This window comes from Tyto alba, unplaced genomic scaffold (genome assembly GCF_018691265.1).
Source record: "Tyto alba isolate M040663 unplaced genomic scaffold, T.alba_DEE_v4.0 Super-Scaffold_2, whole genome shotgun sequence".
Lineage (NCBI taxonomy): Eukaryota > Metazoa > Chordata > Aves > Strigiformes > Tytonidae > Tyto > Tyto alba.
Window position 1 is genome coordinate 69,934,971 of NW_024881282.1, and position 17,502 is coordinate 69,952,472.

Below are 17,502 nucleotides of genomic sequence, written 5' to 3' on the forward strand. Positions count from 1 at the left end.
CGAAGAAAAAGTTAAATTCAAGACAGAAAGGCTACAAAGAAAAGTCTAAATCAATGGAAATACATTTTCAAAAGTACTTTCAAGTAAGAAAGAAAATCTAATACACTAGCGCAAGACTACTACATTAGCATCCATTATCATCTATTTTTAAGAGAAATCTGAAAAAAAACAAGATCTTCGCAAACATATTTGAGCTCTATCTGCAGATCATATTTGGATTAGCATTAGAACTGAAACCAGGAAGTTAGACATGGTGTGAAGTTGCTGAAAAAGATGAGGAAAATTCCATTTTGATTCAGAGAAGGAAAAAAGCACAGACAGATTCTTTGAATAATCTCAGAAGTTTCCTTTCAGAACAGAAAAAATATAAACTCAGAAAATAAATCATGGCAGACTGAAAGACAGGGAAGGAAAGGGAAGAGTCTCAGGAGGTCAGCTAAGATCATTATGGAGAACTGTCTTTTATATTATTGATATACATGAACCACGACTGCTTGGGGGGTTTTTTAAAGCTTTTTTTTTTTTTTTTCCCCATGCATTCTTTTCAATTAGTCATTTGTTAAATCAAGCTTGAATTATTTGTATGCCTAATCTTGTGTTGTATTAAGAATGGTCTGAAAGGAACCTGAAGGGCAGGGTGCACCCTGTTTGTCATGGAGAGTCACCCTAATATATGCATAGTGCTGTATACATTGAGAGCTTAACACTCAAAACATGATTTGGTGCTTTTTCAACTTCCAAATGTCGGTTCAAAGGCTAGCCCTGACAACTGCCCGACTGAAGAGTACTTCTCCCATACATACGACAACATATGATCAGTCCTCATCAAGCATAAAAGGAAAAATATTGTTGTGTTTGTAGAATAGATCCCATATATGTTGCAGTGATCTGTGTTCTGATCTAGTCTATAACCTGTGGGCTTTTGCATCTCTCCTGAGAAAGAAGATAGTGATTTGAACCCTTCCAGGTGCTCTCTGACTTCCTGAATGATCTAAATCAGGTTTTCCTGCAAAACAGACTTACACTATTTATGGATGGATGGTATTATACTTTCCAGAGAACTCACTATCTATGACAGACATGCTACAAATTCACACCAAAGCATAATTTTAATATTATGTCCCAGTGCTCAGATGAAAACAATTCAGCACATACTTTGATTCCCAAGATTAGACACTGCAGGAGGATTGTGGTACACGTGCTGTATACGTTCAGTATACATACTGCTCTCCTGACCTTGTTTAGAGCTTTAACTGAAACGTGCAGGTCTTCAGGTTTGTTTGTTCCTGGACCTTCTGTGGAGTCCAGCTATAACATACCACGGAACCTTGTCCTTTTAAGTGCCTAGATGGTATTGAATAGTGTATTTTCCATTGCAAAAACTGATTAGTCTTACATAGCAAGGCAAACTAGTAAAGAGATGCCCTTTGTAGTTTAATACCACACAGTATGAAGTTTACCAGATAATCGGTGTGAATCTATAAGTTCAAAGTTCACCTTGGTATTTACAAGAAAAGTACCTAACCAACACTTTACTAAGGCACAAATCATCTTTGTTGGATATCTCGGATCACTTATGAAATATTTATCAACATATTCATATAGTTTGACATGAGACCTGCAACTCCAGGCAACCATAAGTATGAAGTCTTGTACTACGTAACCAGATCTCCTTACAACGTAATGAAAAATTTAATGGGAACAGCTCATTTTATTTAGCACTAAGCTGTTAACACATACTGCAGAAAGCATACCCTGGACTGGTTTGGTTAACACAGAGCACTTGACATTCATTGACAGTTTCTGCCAATCAGTTTAAATCCTGCTCCCCCACCCTCTTCATTCTGATTACAAGGGGCAAACCCCAAGATAATTAAAAGTCCCATCCCCACTCTATTCAAGGCAGAGGAGGGAAAAAAAAAATTAAATTCAGTCAAAACAATTTTTAGTTCCAACCTCTAAAACAAAGCAGTAGATACAGTCTGAAGTAGTCAAATGAGGATGCAGAATAAAACAAGAGGACTAACTCTTTAGAAACTCAGCATTGAGAGGGCGTGAGGCAGTAGCATAGCACAAAATATTTATCAAGTATATAACTTGGTCAATATGCCTTCAGAGAAAGATCTAAGTATTTGAATTCAGCCTTCTGGACCCCTGACTTATCATGTTTATCCACAATAATTTAATGCAGAGCAATAGGTGCTAATAATTGGGGGGCTGGGGAATGAAGATTGAAGAAAGATACATTAGTGACTCCGAATACCCTGGTACCACATCCATATGTTTCCTAGGGAACAACACTCTGATGGTTCTACTGTGGTAATGGAAAACTGAAAACATTATTCTCTAGAACTGAACAATAGTTTGGTTATATTAGACTACAGTCATTACTTCTGCAGATTGGGCTAGGAAGTCTTTTTCCTATATATCACCAGAAAAAAAAAAAAAATTCTTGAAGTTTTTGTTTTTCATTACTTCATCCCAGAGTTGAGTTTAACTAGGATCAATTCAGTTAGGGCTTTTTGTCCAGAGCTTGGCGGGCTGGGGGGGGCAGGGCGAAGGGAAATGGAAGCAAATGCTTCCACAATGTAGTTAAGAACCTCATCAGGTATTCTCCCAGAGTCCCAAATAACTTGAAGGCAATTAGAATAGCAAGTTCTTCTCCCTATGAGGAAGCATTATTTCAGGTTTAAAATGTTCATAGAAAAGTTTGCACTGGAGAGAGAATTCCACTGAGTAGAGGTTGATGGTAGTTTCTAAACAGCACTGGTATTTCATGTTACTATTAAGGACTAGTTGGACCATCATCTGGAACACCTGGGAGCTAAGCATCAGTGACTGAGCAACAAAGACAAGCTACACTCCTGTAATATCCTTAAGGCCTAATATTAGTATAGGCATAGCCAGTTACAATAACAACTCCTAATGATCCTTGAGTTGTATTCCCCATACTCCCCAAACTGCCTACTTCTCCCTTTTAATTTAGCACTTAAATAAAACACCTCCCCTACAACTTGGGCTTATGTGCCACATATCTTTCATCTCTGGCAATTACAGCTGAGAAAGCACTAAAGTTTTCATTCTCAGACTGGCATATTAAGAAACATCTATATATAATAGCTGAACAAAAATAAAGAAAACTGCTATAGATACTTTAATACCATTGGGTATTTAAACTACAGCAGACAAGATCAGTTTAGACAGCTTTTAACATTAGAATCTAACAGAATCTTTTTTGGTAGAATAGTCACAAATATCTATTGCACACACAAATTCTACATGCACTGCTCTCAAACTGAACTGTGACTTAGTCTGAACAAAGTCTTCAGCAGTATACAGGTGCTTGGCCTTCACTGCTTAACAGGTCAACCCTAGTCATACCCTTCTTATTTCCACTTGGCATACTGTTTAACTGCTTCATAGTCAAGCCTAAACTATTCTCTTTTTAGCTATATTCTGTAATCCCTCTTTATGCTCCCTGTATCCACCACTGCAATGTATTCCAAACTTTACTCGTTTCCATCAGAGCTTTAAATACTGTACGTGGATGGTACTTAGCTTATTTACAGCTGTGACGGCCCTGCAGAACATACCAATTTTAGCTCTTATACTTGCCTTTAAGCTTAGGGACAACATGTAGGAAGTTGTTCCTATGCTATGCTTATTAGCTATCCCTCTGAAATGGCACATGAGGCAACGAGATAAAGTGACTGCAGTATGTTTGCTCTAAAAAAGACAGGAAGCTATTACATGTAGCAGTAGACTGTAGTAAAAGTCACATATTCATCAATTCTAGAGAGTACTCATAACAACTGTGAGCCACCGAGTGCAGATGTTAACCAAATTTATTTTTCATCACTGTATAAACTAGTTTATGTATTTAATGCAAGTATCTGGAAGAAAGACTTGTCTACCTACCACTGGAAAGTTGTTTAAGTTTGACATAATTCTTCCTTTAGAGGAAAAAGTGTGTGTGCGTTTTTTGTTGCTTTGTTTTCTGTTTGTTGTTTCCCACCCCTGCTGCTCCCGCCTTACACATTCCAGCACAACTGAGCACTGGAATTCAGTGTTGAACTGAAATACAGTGCTTACAAGGTTCTGAGGTTTCAGGGGATCTTTCTGTTTTGTTTTTTCCTTTTTATTTATTTTCACTAGATGAAAAATAGACATGACCACTTAAGAACATATTAACATCTTAGAAATTTTTAAGGCACATTCCAACAAAATAAACTTTTATTGAATGCAATATTAAGCATTCTATTTTGTTTAAGGGAATAGTGCTTCCCCCCCAAAGAGATTCCCTTTTCTAAAAGCTGTATTTCAGTTATACAAATATTCCTCATGTCACAAAACACCAAACTTCAGTCTAAATTTTTCTTCAATTATGAAGTGCAACTAAATCCTTCAAAATGGTGATACTTTTCAGTAGGCACTATAATGAGAAACCTGAAAATTGTTTACAATTGCTGGGTACAATGTTAATTCAAATTTTATACTAACCCATCTAGAGTGTTTTTCTTGAAGAATTATAGAAAAAGTGGCATTTAAGAAAAAAAGAAATGCAGCTTGAAGAGCATCTTACCACCATTAAAAAAAAAAAAAATCTTAATGGCAACCTGCATATTTAATACCATTTCCACAGTATGTCACCTAGCAGAGGCTTACTCCAATAATTTAAAACTTTAGATAGGAATGTCTTTTGGTTCTGAATGAAGATCATAAGTCATCATGTCCAGCAGGTGAAGGCTCAGTTGTTTCACTCTCTAATTCCTCTCCTGTGAAATTAAGTATCATAGTTAGAATACAAATGTATTATTAATCATACCATATAATTTTTGGCATTTGGAATTTTAAAAGAAATTAACATATTTATCAAGACCAGAGAAGCAATAAAGCCATATAGAAGAGCTACTTGCACCATCCTCCTAGTCTAAGCTTATAATTTATTGGGTTTTTTTACTGGATGCAAACAAAACATTTCAAGTAAGCTGGTAAGATACTGTTAGTGGAAGAAGAGAGCAGCACAGCTACTTCTATTCTAAGCAAACTTTCTCCTTTCCACATAACCTGTCAGAAGAAATTCTGATATTCAAAACCAAAAAGCAAGTATTACTGAATTATTTTCGATAGTGCAAACTTCTCAGTCGAGATGTTAAAATGGACTTTAAAGCAGAGCAATTTTATTATACTGGTAAAAGCATTAATCTAAGAAAAAAGCTAAGCCAATTTGTCAACTTTTCATTTTGCTTTTATTCTCATAAAATGCCAGGCCACATTAAAAAACATAGTAACTGATATCCTGAGCATCTGCACAGGAAAAGTACCTAACTGATTTTAAAGGACTACTAACAGCGAGTACTGAGAATGTAAATTCTCAACTGAATGGCCTTGAGTAGCAATACTACATAGATCTTTATAAGTACAAGATGCAAAAGCAGTCGCAGAAGGGAAGAAACAGACACACAACACAAATCCCAAACAAGCTAAGGAGAAAAAACAAAGGTATGAAATTGAGCATCTCTCATCTATTCTCCTTTATTGCAAAATAATCCTGTCTTTCACTTTGAAATTGTAAAAAAAGGCTATACCAAGTAATCCAACACTAATGAACATAATTCTGTCCATAATGTATCAAACATCCTAGAGCAAATTACGCTTGAATTTCTTGACTGAAGGTATAGTTTAAATCAAGCTAAATAGTTCCCTACTACTAAAAGATGGATGTCTTCTCCACATTCACTTTCACACCAGCTCTGGCACTTCTGTGATTACAAAATAAACAAATTCAGCTTGCTCATCCAGCAAAAAAAATTCTGCTTAATATTCTGAGATTTCAGGGAGTTGAAGCAGCTTGCATGCAATCAGATAAACCCATAAGTTATTACAGTTAAGGATAAAGGAAAAAAAGTACAGAGGAAGACCACCACCTTTTTATGATAGCAGGTATTTGTTAGTTCACTTTAGGTAATGAAGCCAAACAGTTAAGTGACTTACAAACGCAACCTTAAGAAAAAATATGAACATAATAACAGAATATTTGAAAAATCTACTGTATTTAAGCAAGAAAACATGTATGCCAGAATGTGGCCTACACTACAAACTACCTGACACAGACTACAGCTGTAGGAACAGGAGAAATTTTACAGAAGAGTTTACAATAGATTAGAGCCTTAGACAGAAATATACCTCCAAAAGTTGTCAATATAGCTTATTTAAAAAAAAAAAAAAAAAAAATCTGTCATCGAAAAGCCACTTGCCTGTTTTTACAGTTTGAACACACGTTCCATCCTTATCTTCAAACCCTTCTGAACATACACACTTGTAAGTACCTGAAGTATTAACACAGTCTTGATTCTCTTTTACACAGACCTTTTCAGGAAGTTTACATTCATCTATATCTAGAGATAGGATAGGGAAAGAAAGTCCACTGCTGTTATTTTGTTATAAAACTTACTTGTGCTCAATCATATAAACAAAATTCAATTCAGATATAAAAACCACTGAGGAACAGAATGCTGCTGCAACAGATTTAACTTCTGTTAAAATAATCTGTCATGGTTCATGATTTAGAGTATGTTTACAATTTATTCAGAGAGTACTGTTTTGGGGTTTTGTTTCTTGGTGGTTTGGGGTGATTTTTTTTTTTTTTTTTTGCAGGTCCCTCTGTGGGGAAATGAACTAAGCAACAGTTCTCATCTTAAACTACTGAAGATTTCCCATTGATGTCATCAAAGTACAGGCAAGGGGAAAAGAGCCTGTAAATACTACATCATCACAGTTAACAGCTACTTAAGATTATGTGTACCTTCTACTCTTCCCCACAGAGAAACTTTAGTTTCACTCTTTTTACTATTATTTCACATTATAATTCACTACGAATTAATATAATTTGAACTTGGACATTAATGGATTAACAGAAAGACAATAGAATCCACATTGCATTCCTGACTTTCTAGTGCAAAATGAATAGATGCACATTTCTAATGAAGTAGTAGATACTGGCAAGAGACTCATGTATTTGTTTTCTAAACTCGCTATAAAATACTTTGTTCCTTTTATAGGACTGTTTCACATTTAAGCATTGTCATGCATATTAGCTAAATAATAGAAGTTATAAAGAAAATCTTTGCTGCTAATACCAGAATGAATGGGTTAATTTTGATAGGCTTGAAAACTGAAGCAAACAAATGTGAACATACTTAACAGCTCCTCAGCATGGCCAACCAAGAGTGAGCTAAGTGGTGTTCTACCGTGTACTGCTAAATCCACCAACCTGTACATTTTTCATCTTCCTTCATGTATCCAGATGCGCAGGTCTTACACTTGTCAGAACCTTCCCCTGTGCAACCTATGCAGCTGGCATCACATGCTAAAGACAAAGTATTATAAGCATAAAAATTGATATATCTGAGGTTTAAAGTACCATCCTTAAAGTCAGTCAGCTGACTTGCACAAGAAGTCATAGAATCATAGAAAGATTTGAGTTGGAAGAGACCTTAAAGACCATCCAGTTCCAACCCCCCTGCCATGGGCAGGGACACCTTTCATTAGAGCAGGTTGCTCAAAGCCCCGTCCAACCTGGCCTTGAACACTCCCAGGGAAAGGGCAGCCACAACCCATACAGGCAACCTGTTCCAGTGTCTCACCACTCTCACAGTACTAAATCTAACCTAAATCTACCTTCTTTCATTTTAAAACTGCTAGCCCTCATCCTATCACTACACCCTCTGATAGGGACCCTCCCCATCTTTCCTGTAGGCTCCCTTTAAGTACTGGAAGGCCGATATAAGGACTCCCCAGAGAATTCTCTTCTCCAGGCTGAACAACCCTCAGCCTGTCCTCGTAAGGGAGGTGCTCCAGCCCCCTGATCATCTTTCTGGCCTCTTCTGGACCTGTTCAAGCAGGGTCCACGTCCTTCTAACATTGGGGGCCCCAGAGCTGGACACAGTACTGTAGGTGGGGTCTCACAAGAGCGAAGTAGAAATAACCAGAATCTCTTGCTTTCCTCATATGATAGGTATAAAGCCTCATCCTCCCCATGCCCAGTCAGCGCCGGACCACCCTGTACCAAATGCCTGGTATCGTGCCCTTTCTAGCATTACCTCTAGCACTAGATTAGGATTCTAGATGATAAAGAACAACAGCAGATTAAAAAGAAACCTTTGCATGAGAAAGATCCATCTGTGTTCAAACAATACTGGTGATCTTTGCAAGGAGAAGCAGCACACTCATCTAAATCTGAAAGATAAAAAGTGACAAGTTATCTAAAACAGTAGTCATGATTAGATACCCAGATTAATACTTGAATGGTATGCTTTGAGATCTTGTAAGAACTGGCTCACAGACCCTATAAATTTAAAACTGACTGCATTGAGAGTAAATGTTACAATGAGTTCAGGATCAGATAAGCAACATGTTAAACATAGAAGTAACATGGTAACACATACTGGTTTATTCAGTTTAAACCTACACTATCAAATCAAATCTGGTCCTCAGATGATGTTCTTGTAATTTTCAAGTCAGGGTTTTGCATACATTTATTGTTTTTATACAAACAGCATAACAAATAAGCAGATAGACAAATTCTGGAAAACTGTTGATTTCTCTACTCCTATATTACAAAGTTATGGAACTTCTTCAAGTATTACAAAAATACACAAATGCACACACATACACCACTCAGTGTTCTAGATAAAGTAATTGGAGAAAACCCAAGTTATGATTAGGACCAGTCAGGTGAAAACCAGTTCTACCTGGGAAGTTAAAACATGCTAGTCTTGTGATTTCAAGGAAACGGCACAACAATATTTAACTAAAAAATTCAGACATAGAAAGGCTATGTAAGTTCCCTTGCTGTCTATCTCATCCTGTTGCTTCAAACATCATTCCTCCTGATTATTCAATTAATTCATACTTTATTCAGTTGCAGTCATTATTTGGAAAAACACAGCTGTACAGAAGATAATACTGGAGCATCTTAAAAGCACTCTTGGAGTGTTCAGTACTTGCCTAAGCAGGTATCACAGGAGCTGTAGCTCAAATCCTAGTTCTCATTAGCGCTTTTTAAAAAAAACAGCATTCACGTAATTTCTAAGATACTGTTTCCAGACATTATGTTAAGGGCCTTTCAGGTCAAATTCAACCAGTTAAACAGAACATGTTAGTCTCCCCCTAGTGCATTCCTGAATTGGGAGTATTTTTAGTAATTTTGTTTTTTTCCTGGAATGTTTCATATGTTATCTCCTCATAAACCAAGAGAAATGCTAACCTAGAAATAGGTAAGAGATTAATGGAAGCACTGAGCTTGATGACTCGTGGTATTTCTCTCCATTAATAGCAAAAGTCAGTATGCCTGGCTTTTAGTGAAATGTTTGAACTCTATTAGGGTTGGGCATTTATAAACATACAGTAATATGAAGACACTTGTGCAATTACTACAAAATATGTAGATAAGCTGATAAGAATCTTCCAATAGTTGACAAAACAGTTTCAATTAAGAGCAAGGCACTCTTTAGCATTCAAATAAACACAAAACACTTGTCTTAAAAGGAACACCCCACTTGCTATCTGTATTCCACTAAACTAAAAAGATATATAGTCAAGAGTTTGATAAAGACAGATGTAATCACCAGGTTATCACTGAGGAGGAAATACTGCTTTCCTGCAACGTGTAACAATTTAGGAAGAAAGAGACTACAAACTATAGAAATCTAAACTGATAGAACACGTCTGTAAAATACAATAAAACTTGATGTGATGTCATCTAATCTGACTAGCCAACGTTGCTACAAAACCTGTTCAATGTCTATAAAGCATTACTCACCCACGCAAGCTGCTGCTTCATCTTTAATCCAGCCTTCTTTACAGTCTTGGCAGTCCTTGTTACTTGAACCAGTACAAGTTTTACAGGCAGTGTGGCAGGCTGAGATAAGAGAAAACTACAATCTGAGCTTTGTTGAGAGATTCCAAGACAAGTTTAGGCACGCAAATTCTCAAAGAAAACCTTATTTAGGATTCATTGGAAGCTATCATATTTTAGTAGCTTGACCCTCCCGTTCACAAGATTAAATCTTCACTTTATGGAGTTATCATTTACAAAAATGCAAAACCAAAAAAATCACACACACAAAAAAAAAAAAAAAAAACCCACCACAAAAAACCCCACCCCACTCCAACAAACCAAACAAACCGCAAAGTACCTCAGGAAGTCAAACTTGGCAATAACAGTCATCTGCACCACTTAAAGCAGTGCCATGAAATTCTAGTGACTAGAAGTGGCAGGTCCAATTTCCAAAATACTTGGGAAAAGGAGATTGAGAAAGTAAAATTTGCTCAGCCACTCAGGGTTGGAACAACAGTTTAAACACCAGACTCAGCACTCCCACCTAATGAATCGCCAGACTACCTCATTTGCTATGAGAGCAATGTGTAAAGCGATAACAGTCTGAAGAATTTCACAAGGAATCATACTAGAAATCCAGTTGTATATGCATATTTTATATATTATATGCATACATAACATGTAATGTTATATATTGTAATATAAAACAAATAATATAGAATTACTACACAGCCAGATAAAAAAACCCAACATAGATCATGTTGAAAAACAGTCTTTTTAGACCCCACAGTCAGAATTTAGTTGCTGCAGAATCTCATTCAAAATGTCAAAACAGATGAAAATCTGACCAACTGAAAAAGTTTATTCCTACGAGCCGACTTTGTTTCAAAATTAAGCTTAGACATACTTAACTGGAACCTATGTAGTCTACACAGTACAGATCAGCTGTTTTCATTTACTCCAGTTAAGCTTATCTGAGAAATGAGGAAAACCTATCTTTCAAAGTAATCTGATGCTCAAGATTTTCGTACAGTACTTGGGGGGGGCGGGCAAAGCTTGTTCTTTCTTCCTGCTTCTGCAAGATAAAGATCAATTCTGCTTCTTAATTTAAAGGAGGAAAAAAAATAATAATAAAAAAAAAAATCACCAAAAAACAGGCTGTCTGGAAGGATGACTTAAGAAAACCTTAGAATTCCACCAAACCAACTGACATGTAATTTACGGTTAAAGCTGAGTGACCAAACTGTAACTATTTTTTGGTTTTATATTTGTCATTTTAAGTTGTTTCTAGTTTTGTTTAGAAAAAGTGAACAAGGAAGACAAAGATCTAAGCATCTGTCACAAGACTTCGTTACCTGTACAAACAGAATGTGTCTCATTTCTCAAGGTACTGAAGTAACCATTAGAACAGTCCAGACAAAAATCTCCTGTATACTCTTTGTTACAGCTACATGAGCCATCTCCACCTCGGGTACCATCACCATCACAGTGGCCATTTCCATGGCAAGGTCTTTCCGATCCACCACGACAAGCTAAAAAGGATTCAAAAAAAAAAAATAACCCAACCAAACCAACCTTTTAAGTCAGATGTTAAAGGAAATAACTTCAAATTCTCAGCCACAAGCACCTGAAGACCCTCCCTTCATAGACATTAAAATGTAATAAAAAACAAAAGAAGTCACACTAAACCAGTATATAATTTCCAAAACCTTTTTTCCCTTGAGAGCAATCAAAAGGCTTGCAACAAGGAATGCTCAGTAATACATTAAAGTGTAACAGGAACTTAAAACAATATCCAGGAAAGTTCAGTTATAAATTTAATTTTGGGTAAAGACCATGGCTTAGAATTTTATTGATTTTCCCAGCTTCCTAGCTAAAGTTGTTATCTTTATTTATTCTGGGTTTCTGAGAACAACCACACTGCAGTTGGAAAAACCTACTAGCAACCATTTAGCTCAATCTTGGGAATTGGCACTTTTAATAATATAGAAGGTCAAAATTGATCTTTAACGAGGTGCAAGGTTTTGGACATTTATGAATTATACAAACTTCAGGGGCCCAAATATCTCCTTTATATTTTTTGCAAAGACCTTACTTGAATCCAATTGTCACCTACTTTTTTTTAATTTCTCCCATTGCCTTTTTAACTAATCCTCAATTGTGAATTTCTTCATTTAATCCCCAACAGTGTTTTAGCCATTTTACCCTTGACACTGGTGAAGGACTGTTGTCTACATAGCTTCCAAAAGGCCATCTAAATGACAGACTCCATGTCAGAGAGCCTTTAAGTGTGGGTCAGGTGTGAATGATGATGGGTGATCAGATCAGATGGATTCTGCACATGTAAGTGCGCTTGATAGCTTTGTACATTACTTTGTGACTTTTCTTCAGGCAGGATGGTTACAAGGCAGCTACATAACTACCAGGCAGCAGGCAGGTACATACTACACAGCAGCTAGTGTCTCACACAAAATATCATACTTCATATATTTGTCCATGTTTTGGAAGACTGAAACAAACAGGTAAAAAGAATATATCTGCTACTGTATTTTTCAAAAGAAAAATTACCAAGGCAATCTGGTCCGTATGTTCCAGCAGGGCAGCAAACTTCTATTGTTTCTATGCAAAACCACTTAAACAAATCAGGATACTTCTTCTTTCTGTACACGAAAGACAATAATTTATCAACAAAAAGAAAGAAGATTTTTTTAAAAGCCAACTCACACAACTGAACCTACATAACACAGTAATCTATTGCACATGACAGATTAGAAACCCGTTTTTTCTGTTCTGAAGATGATCTTTTTTCAGGAACCAATTTCTAGAAGTAGGCCTGCAACTTGAGATTAATTTACCTTTTAAACTACAACACTATTACAGCCTCTACTCAAACATCATAGATTGTATTTATGAAAAATGTGAAATAAGAGCAACCAACAAAATTAATTCATCTCGATACATACACACACCCCCTCCCTCTTTTTTTTTTTTTTTTAAATACCTTATTTTTAGGGAAGGCTTACATATAGTTTTGACAGTCTTATTTACATCTTCATTTTAAAAATAAATGCTGTGTCTATCTCAGCTATGCAGGAGATAACCCAAGACAGATATTACCATTTGATCAAATTGTTGCCAACCTGATGATAGGGTACCCATTAATTTTCTCCTCTTTTATAGCCTGAATCAAGTATTTTTTAATATTAGGTTATATGCTACTCTAGATCTAGCATACACCCCCAATTAACAATGAATTCACTAGATTTACTTCTGCAAGCACACATGAGGACTACTACAGTTCCAAATGACAGTTCACAGATCTTGGTATCACACTGATGCTTAAATCTCAAAAACTTTAGGAAAGGAAAGGCTTAGATATTCTGTAGCCTGACAGAAGTCTCCAGCAACTCCCAAGACATGTATAGCTTCTCTTTCTAAACTACCGCGTCTGACCATATTGACTCCAAGGCTCAGGCCCTGAAAATTATTTATTGAGTACCACATGTAATGTAACAACTTGTGAAAAAAAGATCTAAGGTATTGATCAACAAAGAAACTGTCTTTGGAAACTACCACAGAAACTGAATGACATTTGGATATTGCAGGTTAAAGGACAGAAGGCAAAGTTAATCAATTGCACTCAAAACATCTATTAAATACAGAAACTTTTCAAAAGCCAATATATTTTATGAAATGCTTTGTTTATTTTAGAAAGTCTACTTCGTCAAATTCCCTAGTTTAAGACCTATCTTTCAGTTTTGAAAATTTATGACAATTTTAAGACTCTGGGTTGCATAGTTCACCTTTCTGAAAGGCATGTCCTATGAGAATCAGCTAAGGACTTTGGACTTGTCTAGTTTGGAGAAAATGAGGCTGAGGGGCCACCTCATTGCTCCCCACAGCTTCCTGAGAAGGGGAAGCAGAGAGGGAGCTGCTGAGCTCGTCTCCCTCCTATCCAGTGACAGGACATGTGGGAATGGTTCAAAGCTGCACCAGGGGAGGTTTAGGCTGGACATTAGGAAGCATTTCTTTACTGACAGGGTGGTCAACCACTAGAGCAGGCTTCCTAGAGAGGTAGTCGATGCCCCAGGCCTGTCAGTGTTTATGAGGCATTTGGATAATGTCCTTAACATGCTTTAACTTTTGGTCAGCCTTGAATTGGTCAGGCAGTTGGACTAGATGATCATTATAGGTCACTTCCAACAGAAGTACTCTACGCTATTCTATTTCCTTCAATTGGCATGTTAATGTATACACAATCCTGTATAGTTAGGTAAAAGCAAAAAGCAATAAAGCAGTCATTAAGAGCAAAGTGGGTTAATCAAAAATCCTTATCCAGTTATGAAACGTTATAATGGCAGTTCACCCTACTGAATTCTAGCCGATTGGGAATGCTGACAGTCTAAAGTAGTAAAACCAAACCAAACCAAACCAAACCAAACCAAAACAAAACTAAAAAAAAAAAAAAAAACACAAAAAAAACACTTAGAAGAAACATGATTTGGAATTTAAAAACAGATCTTGAATTTAAATGCTACAATGCCATCTTTGCACTCATATTTTATAATGGTATATGAAAAGCTAGTTATAACAGAAATCACAGGCTAGCTTAGAAGGCAGATAGAAAAGTCAGCTGCTATACTACCATCCTCAGGAGATCAAACTTCCAGATTTATTAGCATCAACTATTTTTTTGATTGCCAGAATAATGTTTCAGGGAAAAAACCCAACCAACCAACCAACCAACCAACTCACAAGAACCAAGAGTCCCTTGCAGTTTTATGACAAAGGAAAACAAAAAGGGTAAATAAACCTCAAAGTTTTCCAATGTTAGTTTGCCTCAACAACGGAACAGACAATATATGAAAAGCCAGACTGGATGTTTTGGTGCAGCACTTCTGAAACCAAAAATGAAAGAGAACATGGCAGAGCAGCACATACTGCTAAAAAAGTCAGCCTGAACTCAGCTGTACCCAATGGCAACTCTTGAAGGATAATGAAGAATTGCCCATACAGCTACTGTTCAGGCACAAGATTTAACATTAGTAGTTCATCCTCTTAGATAACTTATCCACACAAAGATCTCCACAAAAAAGTTTGATACTTACAGTTTGAACCACCATTTCTCTATACGTTCTTCATGCTCTTCTACCATGTTGTTACACTCAAAGTTACTACTGTCGCACAAATTCTCTATGATCTCTACAAGACGAATTTCACTACACAGAAGGAAAATCGTAAGTTTAAATTAAACATCTGACATGACTGAGAAGCTAGACTTCAGCCTAGAATACTTTATCAGTTTACTGTGTGTTCTGAATTAGTTCCAAAACAAAACAAATATCAGAATAAATACATAATGAACAATACTTCCACCAAAACAATTAGAAGGATGATCACAAGAACCATGTTGGCTTGCTTGCAGTTTATTACATCTGCAGATTGTAGGTTTGACAGATTCCTAGCTTCCCAGCAAATTATGAGTGCAGGAATTTCACCTAAATTTAACAATAAATTTCATTTATTTGATACAAGCCCACAAAGCTCACAGTAACTGAGGTTCAGAAATCCCACCCTTATGTTTCAATGTTCCAACTAAGACTAAAAAGTAAATTTGAAATCTGGAAGAAAGATACGAGGTCACTTTGCTCAGTGATGAAACATATATACAAAACAGTAAGAGTACAGTAAACTGCATCTCTTCCAGTTTTTTGTTTGGCACTGAAATAGTGACAACTCTAGGGAGAAGACACTGCTTTAATTCCAAAACAAGTACTGCAGTACTCCACACCTTTCATAACTATAAATTAACTATTGACCATTATTTAAGATCAGTATTTTAGGACTTTTGGTTAAATAGAAAAAAGCTACTATGACCAATGACAGTATTCATTTTTGTTGGTTTCGGAAACAAGTAAAGGCATCAATAAGGTGTTTCAGTCTTCACTGTAATCTTTACTCGACAACGTAATGTTACATTTTAATTGATAAGAATTTACGTCTTGGACACATGAAACCTCAGCTGCAACATTCAATAATTAAGTTTCAGACAAACACCAGTATGGTGAAGTTATGCACAGTGAACACGAAACGTAGCCAGATGAGAAGTACTGAGGCAGATTACCTGGACTCATACTTTGACAGTGTCTTCTCTTCCCAAGCTGTGTTTCCACCACCAAAGTTCTTTTTTGCTGTATCTGCTAATCCCTACAAATGAAAAGCAGCAAAAGAATGTAGGTTACATAGGATTTGTTTCTAATAAAAATGAAGGGCAGTAGTAAATACTACTTATGTGAAAATTATGAAAAGCGCTATGCAGAAACTTCAGAAAAGCTCTGAAGTTGCTGAGCAAGCTCCTAAGCAAAATAAACATCAAGTGACAACATGAAGAGTGAGAAAGTGTAGCTTATAGCGTAACATAAATCCATTTTCATAATGCATAAACAAGGCCTTGTTCCAGCCTTCACTTACGTCAAAAAACATACATGTATGAAACTTTACACCCATCTCCTTTAAATTCTCAGGAACTTTATTAATTAGTTGAACAGGACCTCTACTTCATTCAGTTTTGATAGCATTTAGCCCAATCTTCACCACATTGTAACTTAAACACAGGACCATACAAGAAGTTATTTCATCATGATCCAGACAGCTTCCCTGAGCCACAGCCAATGCCTATTAAATCACACCTTGCAAAAAATCCCCGCAGACAGAGTGATCTAGCAAGCCTACAACAGTGAATATACGTACCAAGAGTATTAAGTATCTGTCACCAGCCAAAGCAGCCCATCGGTGCCTGTGCTGCATTTACAGTGCCATAACGTAGGGCTGTTGCAAGTGGCACCAGACACAGAATTTTAGGGGATGATGTTTTCCATCAGCATTCCTCACGGAGCCGAGCAATACTACAGCCAGTGTTCTTGCACTAAAGCACCAAAACATCTCTGATGGCAAAGCTCGAGGAGCTTTGTAACCTACCGCCCTCAGGACTACAACCGCTTACCGAGGCCAGGAGCAAACTGCTGCCGCGTACCACGGTGGCTTTCGGAGCTGCGGGGCGGAGAGCCGGGCAGCCCCCGGGGCCGCAGGCCGGTACGGAAAGCCGGCGGCACCCCCCAGCGCCTCTCCGCGCCCGCCGCCCCGGAGACCGGGGGAGCTGTCCCTCAGACCGACACACCCCCCCCCGCCTGCCGCCCCCTCAGCCCCGCCGCCCACCTGGTTGAACCTGTCCACGATGCCCCGGCAGGTGGAACACGCCAAGGGCCGCCGCTCGCCAGCGCCCAGGGCGGGCAGCGGTAGCAGCAGCAACAGGGCAGCGCAGAGCGCCACGGCCGGCGGCAGCCGGCCCGGGCGAGACGGGTGTCGGGGCCCCATAGTGAGGCCGCGGGGAGACGGAGCGGGGCCGCCGCCGCCCCAGCCCCCGCTCCCGCCGCGGCGCCGAGCCCGCCTCAGCGACGGCAGCGCGCTCGCGCCGCCCCGCGAGCCCCATTCGGATTTCCGCGTCAGCGCCACGCACGCTCGCAACCGCGGGCGCTCGTTGGTGTAGGCAGGGGAGCGTGGCGGGAGGGGGGCGGGACACGTGGGCCAATCAGCGCCCGCCACGCTCCGGACCAATCGGAGCGCCCCGCGTGCGCCTAGAGCCGAGCGGGGGCGGGGCGCGG

The 17,502-nt window shown here is 38.2% G+C and overlaps 1 protein-coding gene across 1 annotated transcript; it reads right to left on the minus strand.

The window, feature by feature from the left end:
• Positions 1-4,202: 4,202 nt before the first annotated feature.
• Positions 4,203-17,320, minus strand: CRELD2 (cysteine rich with EGF like domains 2). The gene is made up of 10 exons (XM_042792957.1): positions 17,057-17,320; positions 15,966-16,048; positions 14,950-15,060; positions 12,410-12,501; positions 11,197-11,373; positions 9,824-9,922; positions 8,161-8,238; positions 7,274-7,369; positions 6,258-6,398; positions 4,203-4,775 (listed from the first exon to the last, which is right to left on the minus strand). The coding sequence occupies exons 1-10, from the start codon at positions 17,213-17,215 to the stop codon at positions 4,717-4,719; spliced, it is 1,095 nt and encodes a 364-aa protein (XP_042648891.1). The 5' UTR covers positions 17,216-17,320; the 3' UTR covers positions 4,203-4,716.
• Positions 17,321-17,502: the final 182 nt, after the last annotated feature.